We start from the raw sequence: 19554 nt of genomic DNA, 5'->3' as shown, positions 1-19554 counted from the left end.
TAAATATTCTGAATATTTTCTAATATCTGTAGGGCTCTATAAAATCTGTTTCACCCTTCATTCGTTGACTGGTTGCTGTTTTTTCTAGCAGTTTAGTGGTTACACAGTGGTTACAGTTTTTATATATTTAAAAATATATATATAATTTTTTTAAAATATATTTTTCAAATATAAACATTTTGTGGCCAAGTATGGTGACCCATACTCAGAATTTGTGCTCTGCATTTAACCCATCCAAGTGTACACACAGTAGTGAACATACACCCGGAGCAGTGGGCAGCCAATGCTGCGGCGCCCGGGGAGCAGTTGGGGGTTCAGTGCCTTGCTCAAGGGTCTCACCTCAGTCGTGGTATTGAGGATGGAGAGAGTGTTGGTTATTCACTCCCCCCACCTACAATCCCTGCCGGACCTGAGACTCGAACCCACGACCTTCAGGTTACAAGTCCAACTCTCTATCCATTAAGTCATTACTGCCCATACATTTATGTATGTATAATTGACAAAAAAAAACATTATCTCTTATAATATGATATAATTGGCTAAGAAATAAAATACACTGCTGGACAATAACCAATAATTTGTCTTCTATAATATTTTTGATAAATATTTTACTAATGACAATTTTATGATTATGATTGTACAATCAGTATACACACTACAAACACTTTTTCCATTTTTATCACAGAATAAGGCAGAAAATGATATTTTATGGCTTATGTACTGTAATTAATGCTGTTAATTACCACTGTATAATTCATATTTCTTACCTGGAGAAGACTTGAAAAACACACATAAACCATATCGTCTTCACGTTTCATCCGTTTTATGCTTGTTATTCAGCTTAGCTACAGCGATAGCGGGATGCCTGTCAAAAGTTATTATTACTTCTCATATGAGTTTGTCTTAGACTTTCTGCGGGAGAGCACCCTCCAGCTTTGAGTATGAATGAAACATACAGCGCATGAGAGCGTTTAGCGCTCCGTGATGTTCACATCGACGTGACTATCTTTAATCTTTTAATTTAAATCTAGATTTATTCACATTGGCCCTTGAAAACCTCTACTTTAACACACCTGACCGAGAAAAAGTGCAGGAGAAGAGTTTAGGTTGTATTAAAAGTCGGGGAGACACCTCCCCCGCATATTGTACACCCACGCTACAGGGATCCACCGCAGAGGGATGAAAGGTTGCCGACCCCTGTACTAGATGATCTATTATCTTGTAATAAAAATTAAAGTAGGTTAAAAAAAAAATGAAGGTATAAAATGAAAGGGTGCCAGTAATCAAAAAATAATAGTTTTCGCGTTAAGAATCTTATAACATTTTCTTTCAATTATTTTACTTAATTAAAGATGTACAGACTCTGGAGGAGCTGAGTTTATGTGTGCTGTCTCGGCTGGAGGAAGTGGTAAAGGAAAAGCATCACTGGAGGGCGATTACTGAGGCCCAAGTGCAGCTGCTCAGAGACTTTGCCTTCCAGGAGTGGCTTTGTTCCCAGAGCCTGGAGCACTACTATCACACGTGAGTTCACATACACATCATTGTCACTCAGAAAACATCAACAGCTATGTTGCATGTATCAGCTTTCTAATGGGAGAATGAGAAGAAGGAATCAAATTGTTAGTGATTTCAGAGTTTGTTTATTTTGATGACTGAGTGATGGATGACCGAGTGATGGATGAAAGAATGAGAGGAGGTCTGGTCAAGCCAGGTTCAAGTGCACCCTTAAATGTGTCACGCTGTGGTGTAGATGAACACGCATGAAGATGAAGATGAACGTTTTTAATAAATCCACATATAGGTTATCCATACAGAGGAAGTCCTTGTTGTTGTGACAAAATGATGATGCTCCTTACTACTTATGTTACTTCTGAGAAAGTACAGCTCCTGTAGCCATCTCTGATATGTCTTTCTGCTTGATAAATGGCAGAGAAAGTCAGGAAGTTGAAACATTCACTCATCCGTCTATCCTGTCTGTCATATAATGTCTTTTCTATATACTGTATTTCGGCAGCCTGAAGACCCTGGGCTGCACTACCCTGGATGACATAGCACAGTTTGACAGCCAGCTTCAGCTTTCTCTAGCAGCGTGGGGCTATTACTACGAGGATTACATCAAACTGTCCACAGGTGTGAGGGTCCTCCAGGCATCTAAGGGAAGTAGAGATCTAGACTACGAGATTCAGCTGGTGCATAGCCTTGCTGAGAGGCGGCTGAATGAGAAGTGGTCTTTTGGTATGTATCCTATTGTTGAATTTATTTTTAAAGGGGTCATCGGATGCCCATTTTTCACAAGTTGATATGATTCTTTAGGATCTTAATGAGAAGTCTATAGTATACTTTGGTTAAAATTTCTCAATGCTAGTGTAAAACAACACCCTTTTAACCCTGTCAAAAACAGCTCTGTTCACAGCAAGCCGTTATGATGCATTTCCCTTTAAATGCTAATGAGCTTAACTCACCCCGCCCCTCTCTTCTGTGGGGTGACGCGCGGTTCTATGAGAGACTTTAAACTTTAGCCACATTCATCGTAAAACTTACTAATTAGCACGTTATTAGGAAAGGCGATCTGCAAAATTCATTAAAAAACTACTCGCGTCTTCTGTAGGTGAGGCTGGATCACGATTGATTCGTGTGAACGTACTCATTTAGGTAGATCGTGGCGCATTCCCTTCAAAAACAAAGGTAATTCACTGTGTCTTCAGCAGCTCAGATGTTGGGAGTAAATGATGACTGCTGTGTTCATTGTTACATCCAACAACAAAACACCTCAATCGCTTAGGAGTCATTCTGGTCTACACCTGCTCCGGCGTCGAAACAATGACGGACTGTTTCATAGGATAAGAACACGCAGCCTCATGAATAATTTAACAGACACCGACGCATCATCGATGTACTATAGTCCATTGCCACGTCGCAATAACTAAAAATAACTAGTTTTCTCCAACAGTTAAAATGATCGGATGCTAACATTGTCTTCTATGATGTGCAACACAAACACCTCTGCTAAAATCTCAGAAAAAGTAGTCTGGGGTTTCATGACCCTTTAAGTCATTTGTTAAAAAAGGATCAAAAACAGAGGTCAAAACATCTAGTGCATGTTTATTAAATAAAGTGCATGTATTGCAGATAGAATACAAGACTTGACAATCCCCAAATCTACATCAGGAAGATTAACAAACTTAATTGCTCTAAATGGATTGAATTTGGCCAATGAGAGAACATTAAAACATACAATAATGACTTCTAAAGCCATTTTTTGTGAGACCTATTTAGTGCTTTTGTCTGCAACGGTACTGAAATCCCTTTAAAGTGGTCATATGATGCTATTTTTAAAGATCATTTTGTTTATTAGGTGTAATAGAATATGTTAGCCTGATTTAAAGGGTTAGTTCACCAAAAATGAAAATTAGCCTGTGATTTACTCACCCTCGAGGCGTCCTAGGTATGACTTTCTTCTTTCAGACGAATCCAGTCGGAGTTATATTAAAAATTGTCATGGCTATTCCAAGCGTTATCATTGCGGTGGGAGGGTGTTTCTGTTCAACAGTCCAAAACACGTCAAATAAAATGTGCGCATGCATAATAAAGACACAAAATTCGTTTAACATTTTGCTGTCAATAAATTCAAGACTCTTGACAAGACAAATAAAATAAAAAAAATACAATTTTGTGCAGACTAGTTTTATTTCTTAGCCCATCTCCCTTTCTTTCAGTAGCGGAAATTTAAATGTGAGATTCTGAAAACGAGATCTAAATCTAGCAGGAACGGTCGGGTCGTGAAGAAAATTATTCTAAGTTGACAGCGAGTGAACAAAGAGTGAATCTATCGCAGGAGCGTGTGGGTGCAGAATATAACCTCGCTTGTTTTGCTCCTGTGATTTGTTCTCAAATAAATGTCCTTTTTCTTAAATCAGAGAGCAAAATAAAGAAAAAAGGGATTGGTATTAATGATTTAATGATGATGTGATTCATATAAAGTTTGTTTCAATGTCTCACCTTTCAGCAGGAGCTCTGATATTTGGCTGTACCATTGCTCTGTGCTTTCTGATAAGGGACCTCATGTTTTACGTGATTGGTAAGTCAATCACTTGATACCATTATATTTAAAACTTAATTATGTAGTTCTAAAATGTGATAAAACAAATATTTTGGTCATTCCACGAAATCGGTGCCTTTTGCGTCCCTAAGAAATAATCAAACACAGATTTAATATAACAACGAATAAATTTGCAATTCAAAAACATAATACTATATATCCTTTCATCAATATTACATTAAAAAAAAGTCAATTAAATATTTACTAATTTAAATACCATTTATGCTGATAAGGGTAAGGTTTTTGGCCTGTCCCTCATTATGATTTTTCTTTTTCAGCAGGACTTTTAATTTGCAAAATGAAGGCTAAATTATATAAAAATCACATTTGCATATTGTTTTAAATATAGTCTTATTGTTAAGAAATTTTTTGGCATAAGTATGCATTTTTTCTATTAAATTTAAATAATTTTATTGGTGTCCCCTGATTTAATGTCAGCCCTGTTACCTTCATTTTGAGTGAACTTGACTATTAGCTAGAAATGAGCAAATTACTTTGAAATCGTCAAACCTGTTACTTTTCATGGAAACAGTTTCTGACGTGGGTAATGCTTATTTTACCTGCTATAGATTAGGTGTCACCCTGTTTTTAAAGATTGTCTGTGTAAAATGCAAACATATTTAAAGGTCACCCTGGGTGTATTATTAAGCTAATGCCATACAGTGGGGAAAAAAATATTTGATGCCCTGCCGATTTTGTACATTTGCCCACTGACAAAGAAATTATCAGTCTATAATTTTAATGGTAAGTTTATTTGAACAGTGAGAGACAGAATAACAACAAATAACAATCCCCTATCAATCAGCAAGATTTCTGGCTCCCAGGTGTGTTTTATACAGGTAAGGAGCTGAGATTAGGAGCACTCTCTTAAAGTGAGTGCTCCTAATCTCAGTTTGTTACCTGTATAAAAGACAACCTGTCCACAGAAGCAATCAGTCAATCAGATTCCAAACTCTCCACCATAGCCAAGACCAAAGAGCCGTTCAAGGATGTCAGAGACAAGATTGTAGACCTCCACAAGGCTGGAATGGGCTACAAGACCATCGTCAAGCAGCTTGGTGAGAAGGTGACTACAGTTGGTGTGATTATTCGCAAATGGAAGAAACACAAAATAACTGTCAATCTCCCTCGGTCTGGGGCTCCATGCAAGATCTCACCTCGTGGAGTTTCAATGATCATGAGAACGGTGAGGAATCAGCCCATAGCTACACAGGAGGATCTCGTTAATGATCTCAAGGCAGCTGGGACCATAGTCACCAAGAAAACAATTGGTAACACACTACACCGTGAAGGACTGAAATCCTGCTGCGCCCACAAGGTCCCCCTGCTCAAGAAAGCACATGTACAGCCTGTCTGAAGTTTGCCAATGATCCAGAGGAGAACTGGGTGAAAGTGTTGTTGTCAGATGAGACATGTTTTGCAGATGTTTTGCGACGGGGTCAAATACTTATTTCACTCATTGAAATGCAAATCAATTTTTTTGAAATGCGTTTTTCTGGATTTTTGTTGTTGTTATTGTCTCTCATTCTACCATTAAAATTATAGACTGATCATTTCTTTGTCAGTGAGCAAACATACAAAATCAGCAGGGGATCAAAAAATTTTTTCCCCCACTGTATCAATCATGAGCATGTTACATTTTACTTAGTATTATTGGTATTGTTACTATTACTGTTGTTGTTAATGACTGGGATAGGATGATCAGTCTCAATAAAACAAATTTTTTTCCATAACTCATCGTCAATAATGCATCCATATAAATTCAGTTACAAACAAGAGCAGCAAAGTGACTGCAGACCTTCACCCCAGTCTTGCAATGTTCAAGAAAGTCTTGGTCTGGTTTCACAGAAAGACCAAGATCTGATCATCTTCCTTGCCTAATTGAACCAGATCAGTATATTTGAAGTTCTGTGAGGGGACACAGACAAACAGATGGATTGCTTTATCTAATTACAATACCCTTAAAACATTAGATCTCTTAGAAATGCAATGTGTTAAACCAACAATGAGCTGACTTAAACTGAAAAACTGTCTGTTTACTATTGTCATACAACAATAACTAAGTGCAAAATAATATAATGCAATTTAAAATTGTTAAATTGTACAGTATTATGTAAACAAATAAGTGCAGTGTGATGAAGAATGTGTGTCCTGTCACAGTATACCACTGTGACTATGACGTCAATCCTGTTACTGTCATTAATTTAATAAAAATTGTAAAAATTATATTTGATACAGCCTTCCAGGTTTTTCCATTGTAACTTTAACTATATTTTATTTTGAACAAAGCCCTTTTTCTCCTTGTAAAAATATATATTTTTCTTAATTGATGTGGTCACCCTCCAAAATTAGGATGTTCTTGGTCATCTGAATGACAAATATAAAAATATTTTAAAAAATCCAAAATTTGTCAACAATCCCAGTGAAAAGAGTGACTAAAATGCTGCTCATATATCTGAAAACTTATCACATAGTTCTAATTAAAATATAATATCTAGTAATGGTTGTGTCAGTAACAGGATTGACAAAAATACCAAAACATGAGGTAGAAAATAGTCATAAAATAATAAATTACATAGCCTGAGATGGAACAATACAATTCCTTGTCATTTCATGGATATTTAAAAAAACATTGATTAAACTTATTTTATGTTTTAATTTTCCAAGTGGAAAAGGCACTGATTTCATGGAATTACCCATTTTTATTTGTCAATGAATAGCATGATCTATGATATACACTGTATACAGTACTGTTATCACAGTCTTAGAAATGTCACTGATTGTTTAAGTTATTTTGTTTAGAACAAATGAAGAGACTTTTTGCTAGTAGGATATACGTTTACATTTCCAAATAATAATTGTTTTCTGGATTCAATGCTTTAATATATCATTAAACAGTCAATTCATCATTTACTCACTATCATGTTGTTCAAACCCAGTATGATTTTTTTTTTTTTTTTTCATGAAACAGAAAAGAAAAAAATTTAATTACATTTACATAGCTCATTCCTATCCAGCAAACACATGCAGGGACCAGGGGCTGCAAGGCACTGAAGTACAAAAATATTATTTTTATTTGAATTTGCGTTCCCCCCTAATGCCGGACATTTGGAGTCGTCCTAACCACCCTTACGCCATCCCTCATCTTGAGTATCTATAGAGTAGTATTGCATCCTTCATATCTCCAAAGAGTATTTAGTTTTATTATATTCATAAAAGAAAGATACAGATTTACGATTCTGTCCAAAAACAGCCGAGCTCCTGGAGGGGAGCTAAAGAGTCACAAGCGCTTGTGTGCCGATTGCCAACAAAACACAGAAATTTGATGCAGTTTCACTTATCGCCTGCGGTTCCGAATCATGACCAGGATCTTTTATAGCTGGGACTGCTCCATCTTTCAGTATCAAGCGACGTGCAAATCCAGTGCCGAACTGGGCCTTGTTTATAAAACATTCATCACCGAAATGACGGGAACAAATAAACACTTGTGAAACTCCGTTTCTGCCCCAGAAAAACAAACAGCATTCAATGTTCACATAACGCTGGGTTGTTTGGGAAGCTGAACAAGGTTATCTTTCCCTCACATCCAAAAAACACACTCCTTTAGAGACATTTTTCTTGAGCAAGTCCTGTGCAGTGCTGCCGATGATGTTGAAGGGCATGCTCTCGCTCTCCCTCTGGTTGATATGTGCACGCGCTCTTTTGGGAGAAATGCCCATACAATGACGTCATGAAGGACCATGCTCGTAAAAATTTTTTTTACGAAACTTATACAAGCCCGAAAGGAGTGTATTACTCCTATCTTTGAAAGTGACATGTGGCCAAGTATGGTAACCCATACTTGGAATTAGTGCTCTGCATTTATCCCATACTAAGTGCACACACATTAGTGAACACACACACACACGGAGCAGTGGGCAGCCATTTATGCTGCGGCGCCCGGGGAGCAGTGGGGGTCGGTGCCTTGCTAAAGGTCACCTCAGTTGTGGTATTGAAGGTGGAAGAGAGCGCTGTACATTCACTCCCCCCACCTACAATCCCTGCCAGACATGAGACTCGAACGCACAACCTTTGGATTACGTGTCCGACTCTCTAACCATTAGGTCACGACTTCCCGCTATTACTTACTGCATAGAATTACTCCGTCATACGTTTAAATCCAACTCTTTAACACTGTAGATAACTCAGAATGCATGAAATAGCTTTAGACCAGGAATCCTCAAATATGGCCCACGAGATCCACATTCCTGCAGAGTTCAGCTCTAAAGGTCAACTAAGCACTCATGAAAAATCCTGTTCTACAAAATAAATCAAATCATACAATTTTAGAGTAAATGATAATTTTTTTCTTAATTCATGCAAGTTTCAGTGAGTTTCATTTTCTTGGATTAAGGGAAAATACCTTTTTAATTTTTTTTATGTTGTCACACTTTAGTTTGGGGACCAGTTCTCACTATGAACTAACTCTTAACTATGACTTTTACCTCAGTAAACTAATTTGTTGCTTATTATAGTAAGGTAGTTAAGTTTAGGTGTGGGGTAGGATTAAGGGATCTCTAAATAATGGTAATGCAGAATAAGGTATTAATAAGTGCTTTATAAGTACTAATAAACAACCAATATGCTAGTAATATGCATGCTAGAAAGCAACTAGTTAATGGTGATAATTGGTCCCTAAACATGTCTTTTACATTTATTAATTGTCAGTATTTTAAGACTCATATACTCTCTTTAGGTGGAATAACTGTTTCCATCATCGCATTCGTCTTTACCATCAAATTTCTGTGTGAGCTTGCTGCTCGTGTGGTCAGCTTCTTACAGAATGATGACCCTGCCCGACATGGGGACCGCAGTATCTATGACTATGTGCGGGGTAATTATTTGGACCCACGCTCATGCAAGGTCTCCTGGGACTGGAAAGAGCCACAGGAAGTGGGTCAAACCATGAGTTTCCGAGTGCAGGTGAACAATCACAAGTTTTTCTCAAAAAGTTGTTTTAATGTTGTATAGTCTGTACTGACTCTATAATTGACTATAAATTGGTGCTTCATGCAGCTCAGTTAAAATGACTACAATTCATGTATTTATTAGTTGTTTTGAAATCCCCCTCCCAGCTCTTTTACAAAAATGGCCAGCCTTTTCCTGCACACAGACCTGTGGGATTGAGGGTGAACATCACTCACATAGAGCTGGCTTTAGAAGTCCCTGTGACCCAGGAGGTCCTTCAGGAGCCCGAGTCTAATGTAGTCAAAGTGGCCTTCACTGTGCGTAAGGCTGGACGCTACGAAGTAGCTGTCAAACTTGGAGGCCTGAATGTGGCTTACAGCCCTTACTACAAGATATTCCAACCAGGTAAAATGCAAGTACAGATTCCTAATTCTTACTTTTCTAATACTCTGTGTTTGGAATGAGGGACCTCGTATACAAGGTTTCGTCTTAAATGTCAGAATTAGAATTCATTTATAAAACTCTAGGAATATAACCCATTTTACTTATATGCAACCCACAACCCTCATATAATACTTGGTTGAAAGACCTGCTTTTAATACAGCAGCCAGTTTTTATGAATAACAGTCTTAATTTTTTATAGCTTCTATTTGTTTTGGTGCCTTAATTTTTATTCGTTTTTACATCTCATAGGGCACATAGACTATAGGTTATATCGACTGTGTGTGTATGTAAATATGCACTGCTCAGAAAATTTAAAAGAACATTTAATCATCACAGTATAACACCAATCTATTAAACATTAGGAATATTCAAACTGTCCAGAATAAGTGATTTTGAATCAGTTTAACCTGCTTTTGTGCAAATGAGAGTGACAACAATGAAAGTGTCAACAAGTACTCTAGAGAGGCAACAGCAAGACAGCCCCCAAAATGGGAATGGTTTTGCAGGTAGGACCACAGACAGTTACCCTCTCCTTATCCCTCATGACTGATTTGTTTCTAGTTTTGTGTTGCTACAGCTGTGCATGTTTCTGACCAAACTGTCAGAAACGGTCTCTATGAGTGTGGCATGAGCATAGATATGTGTAGCTAGATGCCCTATTAGCCACCGTTTCTATGGGCTGCTATACATAAGCTATCTGCCATATTGGAATGTCTGTGAACACTCTAGAGCAAGTTGCTGGTGCATCTGCACTGCTACTGTAGTTACACACATGTATAAATATTTATATCTTCAGTAGATTTCAGAAGAGGCTTTTGCTAACCTAACAAGACAATAATAATACAACAAGACAAAGCCAACAAGGCATTTAAAAGGTACTTTAGTTAAAAAACCTGTAATATTGAGTTACTGCATATTAAAAGCACAAACCAACACATTCTTACTTGTGAAAGGTTACTCAGTTTCTTCAAGAATTTATTTTTAGGCAGTTATTACAACCAGATGCTGCATAATGTTTTTGCGTTTTGAAACTCGTTGATTGTTATTGTGAGTCACGACATAGACCATTCCAAGATGCCAAACGCGCCAACGTAATTGGAGCGGTTGAACATGGCATCTACATATACCTATGGGCATGAGGGCCTGACGTCCTGTAATGGGACCCGTGCTCAAAGTCCAGCACTTTGCAGCTCGAATAGCATTTGCCAGAGAACACCAAAATTGCCAGGTCCACCAATGGTGCCATTTTGGCAGTGGGTCAGTGATGATCTGGGGAGAAATATCCTTGGAGAGTCACACAGACCTCCATGTGCTAGCCAAAGGTGCCCTTACTACTGTTTGGTACCGGGATGAAAACTTCAGAGCTGTTGTTGGCATTGACTGGCCCTTCCCCAGACCTAAATGCAAATCTCTGCTACGTTATGTATTGGAGCATCCAAAGCCAGAGTGCTCAGTGATGCCCTGATCTAGGTCTGGCCCCCAGGACATCATCCACCATCTCATCGGGAGCATGCCCAGATGTTGTCGGAAGTGCATACAGGCACGTGGGGGCCATACACACTACTGACTGACCTTGAGTTGCTTCGATGAAATTCATGCCTTTTTCTGTGTGATTTTTTTTTTAAATCTAGCACTTAGTGGGTTAATGAGTTTGGTTTCCATTGACCATTGTCACATAAATTTGTTCTAAATGAATTAGGAAATATTTTCAACTTCAGTATTTCATTCATTGAGATCCAGTGTATGATTTAAGCGTTCCCTTAATTTTTTTGAGCAGCGTATATGAATGAATGAATGAATGAATGATGCATTTATATAGCGCTTTATTGTGTATTGCTGTACACCCAAAGTGCTTTACAATCATGGAGGGGGGGGGGTCTCTCCTCAACCACCACCAGTGTACTGCATCCACTTGGATGATGCGACGGCAGCCACACTACAACGGCGCCAGTGCGCTCACCACACACCAGCTACAGGTGGAGAGGAGAGAGAGTCATAGAGCCAATCAAGTGTATGGGGATTATTAGGAGGCCATGACTGACAAGGGCCAGTAGAGGGAATTTGGCCAGGACACCGGGGTTACACCCCTACTCTTTGCGAGAAGTGCCATGGGATTTTTAATGACCACAGAGAGTCAGGACCTCGATTTAACGTCTCATCCGAAAGACGGTGCTCTTTTTGACAGCATAGTGTCCCCATCAGCATGGGTCCTAACGCCCCATACCGGGGCGTTAGGACCCACACAGACCGCAGGGTGAGCACCCCCTGCTGGCCTCACTAACACCTCTTCCAACAGCAACCTAGTTTTCCCAGGAGGTCTCCCATCCAGGTACTGACCAGGCTCAACCCTGCTTAGCTTCAGTGGGCAACCGGTCTATACTAATGAAAGGTCGTATTTGACACTTCTCAACTCAACAATTTGTGTTTTTTGGTCTAGGGCTGGGCAATATGAGCAAAAATTCATATCTCAGTATTTTTTGGTTGATTTACCGTATACGGTATATATCTCGGTATTTTGTATTTGGATTAAACAAATAAAGTGAATATAACCATGTAGGCATATTTTATGTGCAAAAAAGGGTTAAAATCACATTACATTCTAACATTGTGACATTGCAATCTAAAAACAAAATGAGTGCTTTTAAAGCAGAAGTTAAATTTACTAAACTAAAAATTAAAATAATAAAAAAGCACCCGACTAAGCTAATTGAGTAAAAAGGTTATTTTGATTACCCCGTTACAGTCACTTTACAGTTAATGCTATCATACAAATACACTTACTTGTAGGTTTAAAATTCTACATATGTCACATTTATTGTCCAACTACAAATATTTTAGCAAAATTTATATTTTAGTCACGCTCCTATTTCATTGTGCTCTGTCTGTTTGGCGCGCATGCGCCCGGTGGCGCTCGTTTTTAAATGAAGTCTGAAGTTTAGTAGAGAATCGCAAAGCAAAAGCTCATGCACTTCTGACAGCAAAATGGAAATATTTCCATGGCTTTCTAGCATTTATAGATGGAGAATATACCTACGAAATATAAGTTATGCATTTAGGAAAACAGCACATCTCAAACACATTAAACAGTGCGTCTTTGTCAGCGGTACACGCAGACTTTCTGTCAGAGCCGCTTTAAACTGAAGCTATAAACTATTGGCTACTATATCTCGATATACCGCCCAGCCCTAATGCTTGCATGACCAATTACATAAGTCACTTATTTAAGTAGTATTGTGCAAAATTGTATTAAAAAAACAATTAAGCGTTTTGGAAACACTGTAACAAAACTGAATTAACTTGAGCTGTTATACATACATTTAGCCAATGCATGTGCTGAAGTTGAGTAGCAAATATGGCCAAGTCAAAAGAGCGCTCACAAAAGCTGAAGCTATAGAGAACATACATTATTACATTAGAAAGTCTATGGCTGCAAGACTATTTCCAAAACACTTAAAGCTCCTCGAGACACAGCTGACAGCCTTATTCACAAGTTTAAAATATGTTGTACCAGAAAAGCTTTGAGGTTGTTGAAGAAAAGGCACAAAATCATCAAGGAGAAACTTGAAATTGAGAATAAAATGTTTGATTAAAGCAACTGAGTAAAACCACTCAATTTACTGTCAAAGACTTGCAAGATAGTTTCATGAAAGGAGGCAAAAACATTTCAGTACAATTTACAAGAATGGGAAACAGTAGAACTGTTTTTTAATAGTAATTAGTAACTAGAAATAAATCATTATTATATTATTTTGAAACATTCTGCTGTCCAAACAACTTTGTCTTCCAGTGTAAGTTAAAATATGTATGTTTGCAGTCTCTAAAAAACACGCTCGCTCTACAGTATAGAAAGTCCTGTAAATGGGCCACGAAAAGAATCCTTTGCCTTTTTAAAAAAAAAATTTTTTGTAATATAAAATAATTATCTGGTAATATGTTGTTACATTTAAGCTTACATTGAGCTGTGCATTTAGAAAAACTTTCTTTTGTAGTAAAATGAAAAGATGCTGATGACAAGTGACATGAATTGCATGTGTTGCAGGTACAGTGGTCCCATCCAAAACAAAGATAGCGTATCACTTCTCAACACTGGTACTGACTTATGGCCAACAGCACACGCTGCAGATAGAACCACGGGATGAGTATGGCAACCCCACCAGTAACTCTGTCTCACTTGTGGATGAGGTCAATTACAGCATGCATGTCCACCCAGTAAGGACACTTACTGCATACCCAGAGTTTTTTTAATTCAAACTTTCAAAGTTTGGATATATGTCTTAGCATTAAAGGGGTTTCAGGTCCAGCAGAATTTGCTGAGTTTCCATTCAGATCTCTTTTTCTTACTGTTCCTACAGTTGGGCACAGTGGATGAGGAGAGCTCAGATGATTGCTACAGCACATCAGTATCAGCAAACAAACCACAGTGCCAAGTTCTGATGAGGCTTACCTTCAGGAAAAAAGGCTGCTTCAGAGCATGCATCTCATACAGGGACCAGCCCCTTAGCAATGGGGAGTTTGACATCATTGTACTCAGCGGTGAGTTAATCTTGGCATTGGAGAGCTTGTTGTAGAGACTTTTTACCAACATGGATCCCACCTTGTCACCAAATTCCATGAAATTTCCAGTGTGTTTAGAAAACTTTTCAAAAAGAATTTGCTAAATTTTTCTTTACATTAAATCACAATTTTTCGAAAGACATGCAACATAGGTAAATTGGTGAAACTAAATGTAAAACAAAAACAAATCTGCCGGTGCAGACAAAATACAACTCTACTGAACATACATTCTCAGAAAGGTCTTAATATGTATCTCAAAACATCAATATATAGTATTGAATGAATATCTAGTATTGCCAGTGCTAAAATGTATTGCTCTGAATGGCCATATTCAGATTAATCCCCACAAGGTTCTGCCTGTTCTTGTCTGGCCACAACCCACAATAGTACTTCCTTTGGTTTGCGATTTTTTTTTTTTTTTTTTTTTTTTTTTTTTTTTTTTAATGAACATTTTGTGGAAAACTTGAGTAATTCCTCATTTAAACCTGACTGATTCAAGGTTTTGGCCCAGTCTGTTTCAGTGGTGTTCAGGCAGATCTGTTGCCAGTCAGTAAAGCTACTATTAATGTAACCCAGGGCTTCCAGACCCAACGCTATATCCCAAGATACTCCTAACGTGTTTTCAGTACGAATCAGAGACAAGGGGTCACCCAACATGTCAATAGGAAGAATCGCTGACAATTTTGACTGATCTACAAGCTGATCTAAAAAATAATGTAAGATCACACGCAAGACTGTGTTTCTTCCTGTTGTAGCCCGCAAAAAGCTAACAATACAAGTTGTTTGGACACTGGTTTGCAGTGCAAAAGAAAAAAAAAATATGAATGAGAAGATGGTTGCTTGCAGAAGGCATGAATGCTAATGTTTCTCTACAGATCTGACTCTACCCCCCAAACTTTCCCATGCCCTTTATCATGGCTATATCAGTATCACATTTCACATTGCAGGACTCTGATTCGGTGACAGGTCCAGATATTTAGCATGCTAATGCTGGGCACACATTTTTGTCAATTAATTAATTAATTAATTTATTGCTTTTGTATAATAATCTTTCAAATCAGTTAATTCCAAGGATCAGTAATATGCTAATTAACATTTGCCACTATAATCATAAATGTAGTGGCTTCCTATCCACCCAGGAACAGGTGGTAAGATGTTCTTCACGCATAAGTTGGAAATAAAGTCATTGTCCATGCTAACAATCCATTTCTTGCTTTGTTCGTTTAATGACTGAGATGCAGCGTTCAACAAACATGTGTATTCATGGTTCAATGGCTCTTAGGATATGGTAAGAACCATATATTCCCGGCACCTGTTACCCTCCCACACACACAACCATGAGGGTTTAAATCATATGACATACACCAACTCCTCCCATCCGCCATCTAGTGGCTAAAAAATTAAATTTGGCTCCTACAATAAATGAATGGAAATGATAAGTCATGGAGTTTTAGTGATCAAAGTGTGGGAACCCTGTTGTTCTCTTCAATGTAATTGTAAGGGCAACAAAGACAGAACACAGCAGATTGAATACATAACATCCAGAAGAGTGGAAGCACATTGCTGTAACCTTTTCTCAATGTCTTTTCGCCATTATGCACTCACACAGAAAATGAGAAGAACTGTGTGGAGAAAAATGTATCTACCCCAGGCATAAGCATCTACTTTGAGGCCTACCTCTACAGCATGGGCACTTACAGTAGTTGTCCATGGCAGTTTCTAGCATCCTCCCAGCTAGCCCTGCAGAGACGGCCCTCCATGGGTGATGATGAGGAGGAACATGACTCCCCTGTAGAGGGGCTGTCAGAGAAGGTCAAGAAACCAAAAAAGGTGTATTGCTATATCTCACCAAAGGTAAAATAGATTTTTAATGGGTTAATGCATTTGTGTGGTTAGTTTTGTTTGTTAATATTGGCTCTTTGTTCATTTAAATACTGACTGTGTTTCAGCAATTTTCCGTGAAGGAGTTTTACCTGAAAATTATTCCTTGGCGCCTTTTCACTTTCCGTGTGTGTCCTGGAACTAAGGTTATCTTTTTTTTCAGACTATCTTCTTTTCTGAGCCATTTGTGACCCTGGAGCACAAAACCAGTCTTAAGTCGCTGGGGTATTTGTAGCAATAGCCAAAAATACATTGAATGGTCAAAATTATAGATTTTTCTTTTATGCCAAAAATCGTTAGGCCATTAAATAAGCATCATGTTCCATGAACATATTTTGTAAATTTCCTACTGTAAATATATCAACTTGATTTTTGATTAGTAATATGCATTGCTAAGAACTTCATTTGGACAACTTTAAAGGCGATTTTTCTCAATATTTAGATTTTTTTGCCCCCTTAGATTCCAGATTTTCAAATAGTTGTATCTTGGCCAAATATTATCCTATCATAACAAACCATACATCAAAGGAAAGCTTATTCATAAAGCTTATGAAAAATGTACACTTATGACTGGTTTTGTGGTCCAGGGTCACATTTTACCAAAAAAAACTATTATTTTGCTGACTGCAAAAGCTGTTATTTTATTCAAGAATATATATTTTTCTTTTTGTTGTAATTCTGGCAGTTCACTTACCATGGACCAGACCCTGTTCATAAATACCTAACACTGGTAGTAGATGATGGTATTCAGCCTCCCTTAGAGCTCAGCTGTAAGGACAGAAATATCATGGCTGCAACCTTTATCCGCTTTCTCCACAAGAATATTGGTTAGTGTGAGTGGCAGTGTGCCGTAAATACAGTCAAATTTAGATATATTGTTGTGTTTAATTTGTGTTTTTGTTTTGTGTGTGTTTGCATCTTCTAGGTGGATCAGAAACTTTTCAGGATAAAGTGAACTTTTTTCAGCGGGAGCTAAGACAAATTCACTCCAAGAGACCTCGCACTAAAACCTGCCTGAAAATCAGCCGTCACTCACTCCTTGAATCGGTGAGCACATCTGGAAGATCATTCCTCATGGGCCATACAGAACAGTACAGAAAGATAGAACAAGTCTCTCAATACTCATATAAGCCTGCAGGCCTGCACCATTTATTTCTAGGAATTTAAAAAAAAAAAGTGTTTCTTTGGTGTAGTGCGGTCTCTGAATTTTATGGGAATTAAAAGTGACACTTTCCCCCCCTTTTTTCAGTCTCTGAAGGTCACACGGAACTTTTCTGTGTCGGATTGGAGTAAGAACTTTGAAGTTGTGTTCCAGGATGAGGAAGGTCGGTTAACCAGTTGATGTTATTAGTTATACTAATTATTCTTATGCATTTCACAAAACCTGTCAAGAGCGTAATAAATTACATAAAATAAAATTACACACATTACATAAAATAAAATAAAGCCTATTTTTTAACCATTAAGATTTGTTTTCGTTGTGACATTTCATTACTTTTTTTTTTTAACCATTAATAAACCTATAATCATATTTAAAGGTTGATTTGTTCTGTGTGTTTGGGTGTGTTTATTAGCTCTGGACTGGGGTGGACCACGGCGTGAGTGGTTTGAGCTAATCTGTAAGGCTCTGTTTGATACAAATAACCAGCTTTTCACACGCTTTAGTGACAACAATCAAGGTTTGGTAAGTCATAGCTGTACAAAACGGCTTTTTATGCTGCTTGATATTGAAAACTGGTATTTCTTATATTATTTTAATGTATTGTTGTAATTATAAACACTGTTTGTAGCGCAAATAGTTTTATTGTATTTATTGCATTTTGTTATTTTTCTAGTTATTTACCTAAAGCACCTTATTAATTGGAAGTCTTGCGCATTCACTGAAAATCACTTATTGTAATGTTGCAAAGTGAGGTGCATAAAGAGTTCTGTACGATTGTCTGTGTATATTATGCTGGGATATGAGAAAATATTTTAAAGGGGATAAAATGACACTCATCAACTTTAAATGGACTGTCGTGATATACACATTGACTTTTTAATGTTGATGTTGGTCAAGTGTTGATATGGAATGAGCTGTTCTATGTTTTTTTGGGCAGGTCCACCCAAATGCTGATCGCCCCCCTCACCTGAGGGTGAAAATGTATGAGTTTGCAGGTCGAGTGGTGGGGAAATGTCTGTATGAATCAGCTTTAGGTGGGAGCTACAAGCAGCTGGTACGAGCCCGATTCACCCGCTCCTTCTTGGCTCAGATAATTGGATTACGAATTAACTATAAGGTGACAATTCATTTATAACCTTCTAATAAATATACATTTTAACCTGTACTGATATAGTTTATGCCTCCGTTACAAATGAACACTCATTTTAAGAGTAGTTGTGTCTCCTCTCTTTGGGTGTAAATTTTGTAAAGCATACCTGTAAACTTGTCACATTTGAAAAAGACCATTTACATGATTCATGCAAATTCAATGAGATTTTATTTGGGGGATGTTTCTGTTCATACCAATTATATATGACAAATATAAACTTTTTTTTTTAGGCTGAAATGTGAGGTTTATCTAAACCAGGGGTTCCCAAACTCGTTCCTGGAGCCTCCCCAACACTGCACATTTTGCATGTCTCCTTTTCCTAACACACCCATTTCAGGTCTTGGAGTTGCTACTAATGAGCTGACGAGTTGAATCAGGTGTGATTGATAAAGGAGACATGCAAAATGTACAGTGTTGGCGAGGCTCCAGGAACGTGTTTGGGAACCCCTGATCTAAACATAGTAAGTATATAGTTCTATTTCTAATATCAGAGCCCCTGTCAACGTTTTTTTTTTTCAGCTCAGAGTTTGCAAATACTCTTACTTTCCTTGATTGAAATTATATGAGTGTTTATTTTTGTTTTTCTTTGCTTTGGCAGTACTTTGAGACTGATGATGAGGAATTTTACAAAACCAAGGTTTGCTTTGTTCTTAACAACGATGTCAGTGAAATGGACCTGGTGTTTGCAGAAGAAAAGTATAGCAAGTCAGGACACCTGGAAAAGGTAGTCATCATTAATTCAATGAAAAATTAAATCTGTTCATTTCATTCTTGATTCAAAATACGAACATACAGTTAAGTGCATGCATGTATGAAAGTGCTCTTAAGGCAGGGGTGTCCAATCTTGTTCCTGAAAGGCCAACATCCTGCAAAGTTTAGCTTTAACTTGCTCCAACACACCTGCCTGGAAATTTCTAATGGGTGTAAAGACCTTGATTAGCTGGTCCAGGTGATTTTAATTAGGGTTGGAGCTAAACTCTCCCTGCGTTCCATTCGGAAGGGCTCATCCCTATGCCCTAATCCCTTCAAAGGGTTTACCCTCCGGAGTGAGAGCTTCGAAGGGTTGAAGGGTGTAGGGGACCAAGCAACTGTTTCTTGAAGTGACCTTCTGCATCATCATCCCGTGCCCACACAGAGGCGCCTTCATCATGAAAAGAATCTGCGCAAAGGATCATGGGAGCCAGAAGTGTCAGCTGTACCCTTTGAAGTGGCTAGTTTTGAGCACTTCGGTTTGGAACGACCCTTCAATATGGCGGCCATGATTGTTTTCACTCCGAAGTGCCCTTCGGAGGATGATGTATCCTGTTTGGAACACAC

General features: G+C 38.0%; 1 protein-coding gene across 2 annotated transcripts in view; it reads left to right on the top strand.

Annotated features, from left to right (window-relative positions):
• The window catches only part of LOC306850426 (apoptosis-resistant E3 ubiquitin protein ligase 1-like), a 41267-nt gene that overhangs the window by 4139 nt on the left and 17574 nt on the right, over positions 1-19554 (top strand). Inside the window, exons 3-17 of one of the 2 annotated variants that reach the window (XM_079386084.1) lie at positions 1353-1521; positions 2015-2235; positions 4007-4078; positions 8835-9061; positions 9214-9451; positions 13530-13699; positions 13843-14023; positions 15654-15898; positions 15994-16071; positions 16611-16752; positions 16851-16972; positions 17175-17250; positions 17500-17609; positions 18025-18204; positions 18836-18961. In XM_079386084.1, the coding sequence (XP_079242210.1) occupies positions 1353-1521; positions 2015-2235; positions 4007-4078; positions 8835-9061; positions 9214-9451; positions 13530-13699; positions 13843-14023; positions 15654-15898; positions 15994-16071; positions 16611-16752; positions 16851-16972; positions 17175-17250; positions 17500-17609; positions 18025-18204; positions 18836-18961 (2357 nt within the window). The remainder of the gene's footprint in view (positions 1-1352; positions 1522-2014; positions 2236-4006; positions 4079-8834; positions 9062-9213; positions 9452-13529; positions 13700-13842; positions 14024-15653; positions 15899-15993; positions 16072-16610; positions 16753-16850; positions 16973-17174; positions 17251-17499; positions 17610-18024; positions 18205-18835; positions 18962-19554) is intronic. The other variant, XM_079386085.1, reaches the window with a different exon arrangement.

Source organism: Barbus barbus, assembly GCF_936440315.1.
Source record: "Barbus barbus genome assembly, chromosome: 30".
In the NCBI taxonomy this organism is placed as follows: Eukaryota; Metazoa; Chordata; class Actinopteri; order Cypriniformes; family Cyprinidae; genus Barbus; species Barbus barbus.
This window is presented reverse-complemented; position numbering and strand designations above follow the sequence as displayed.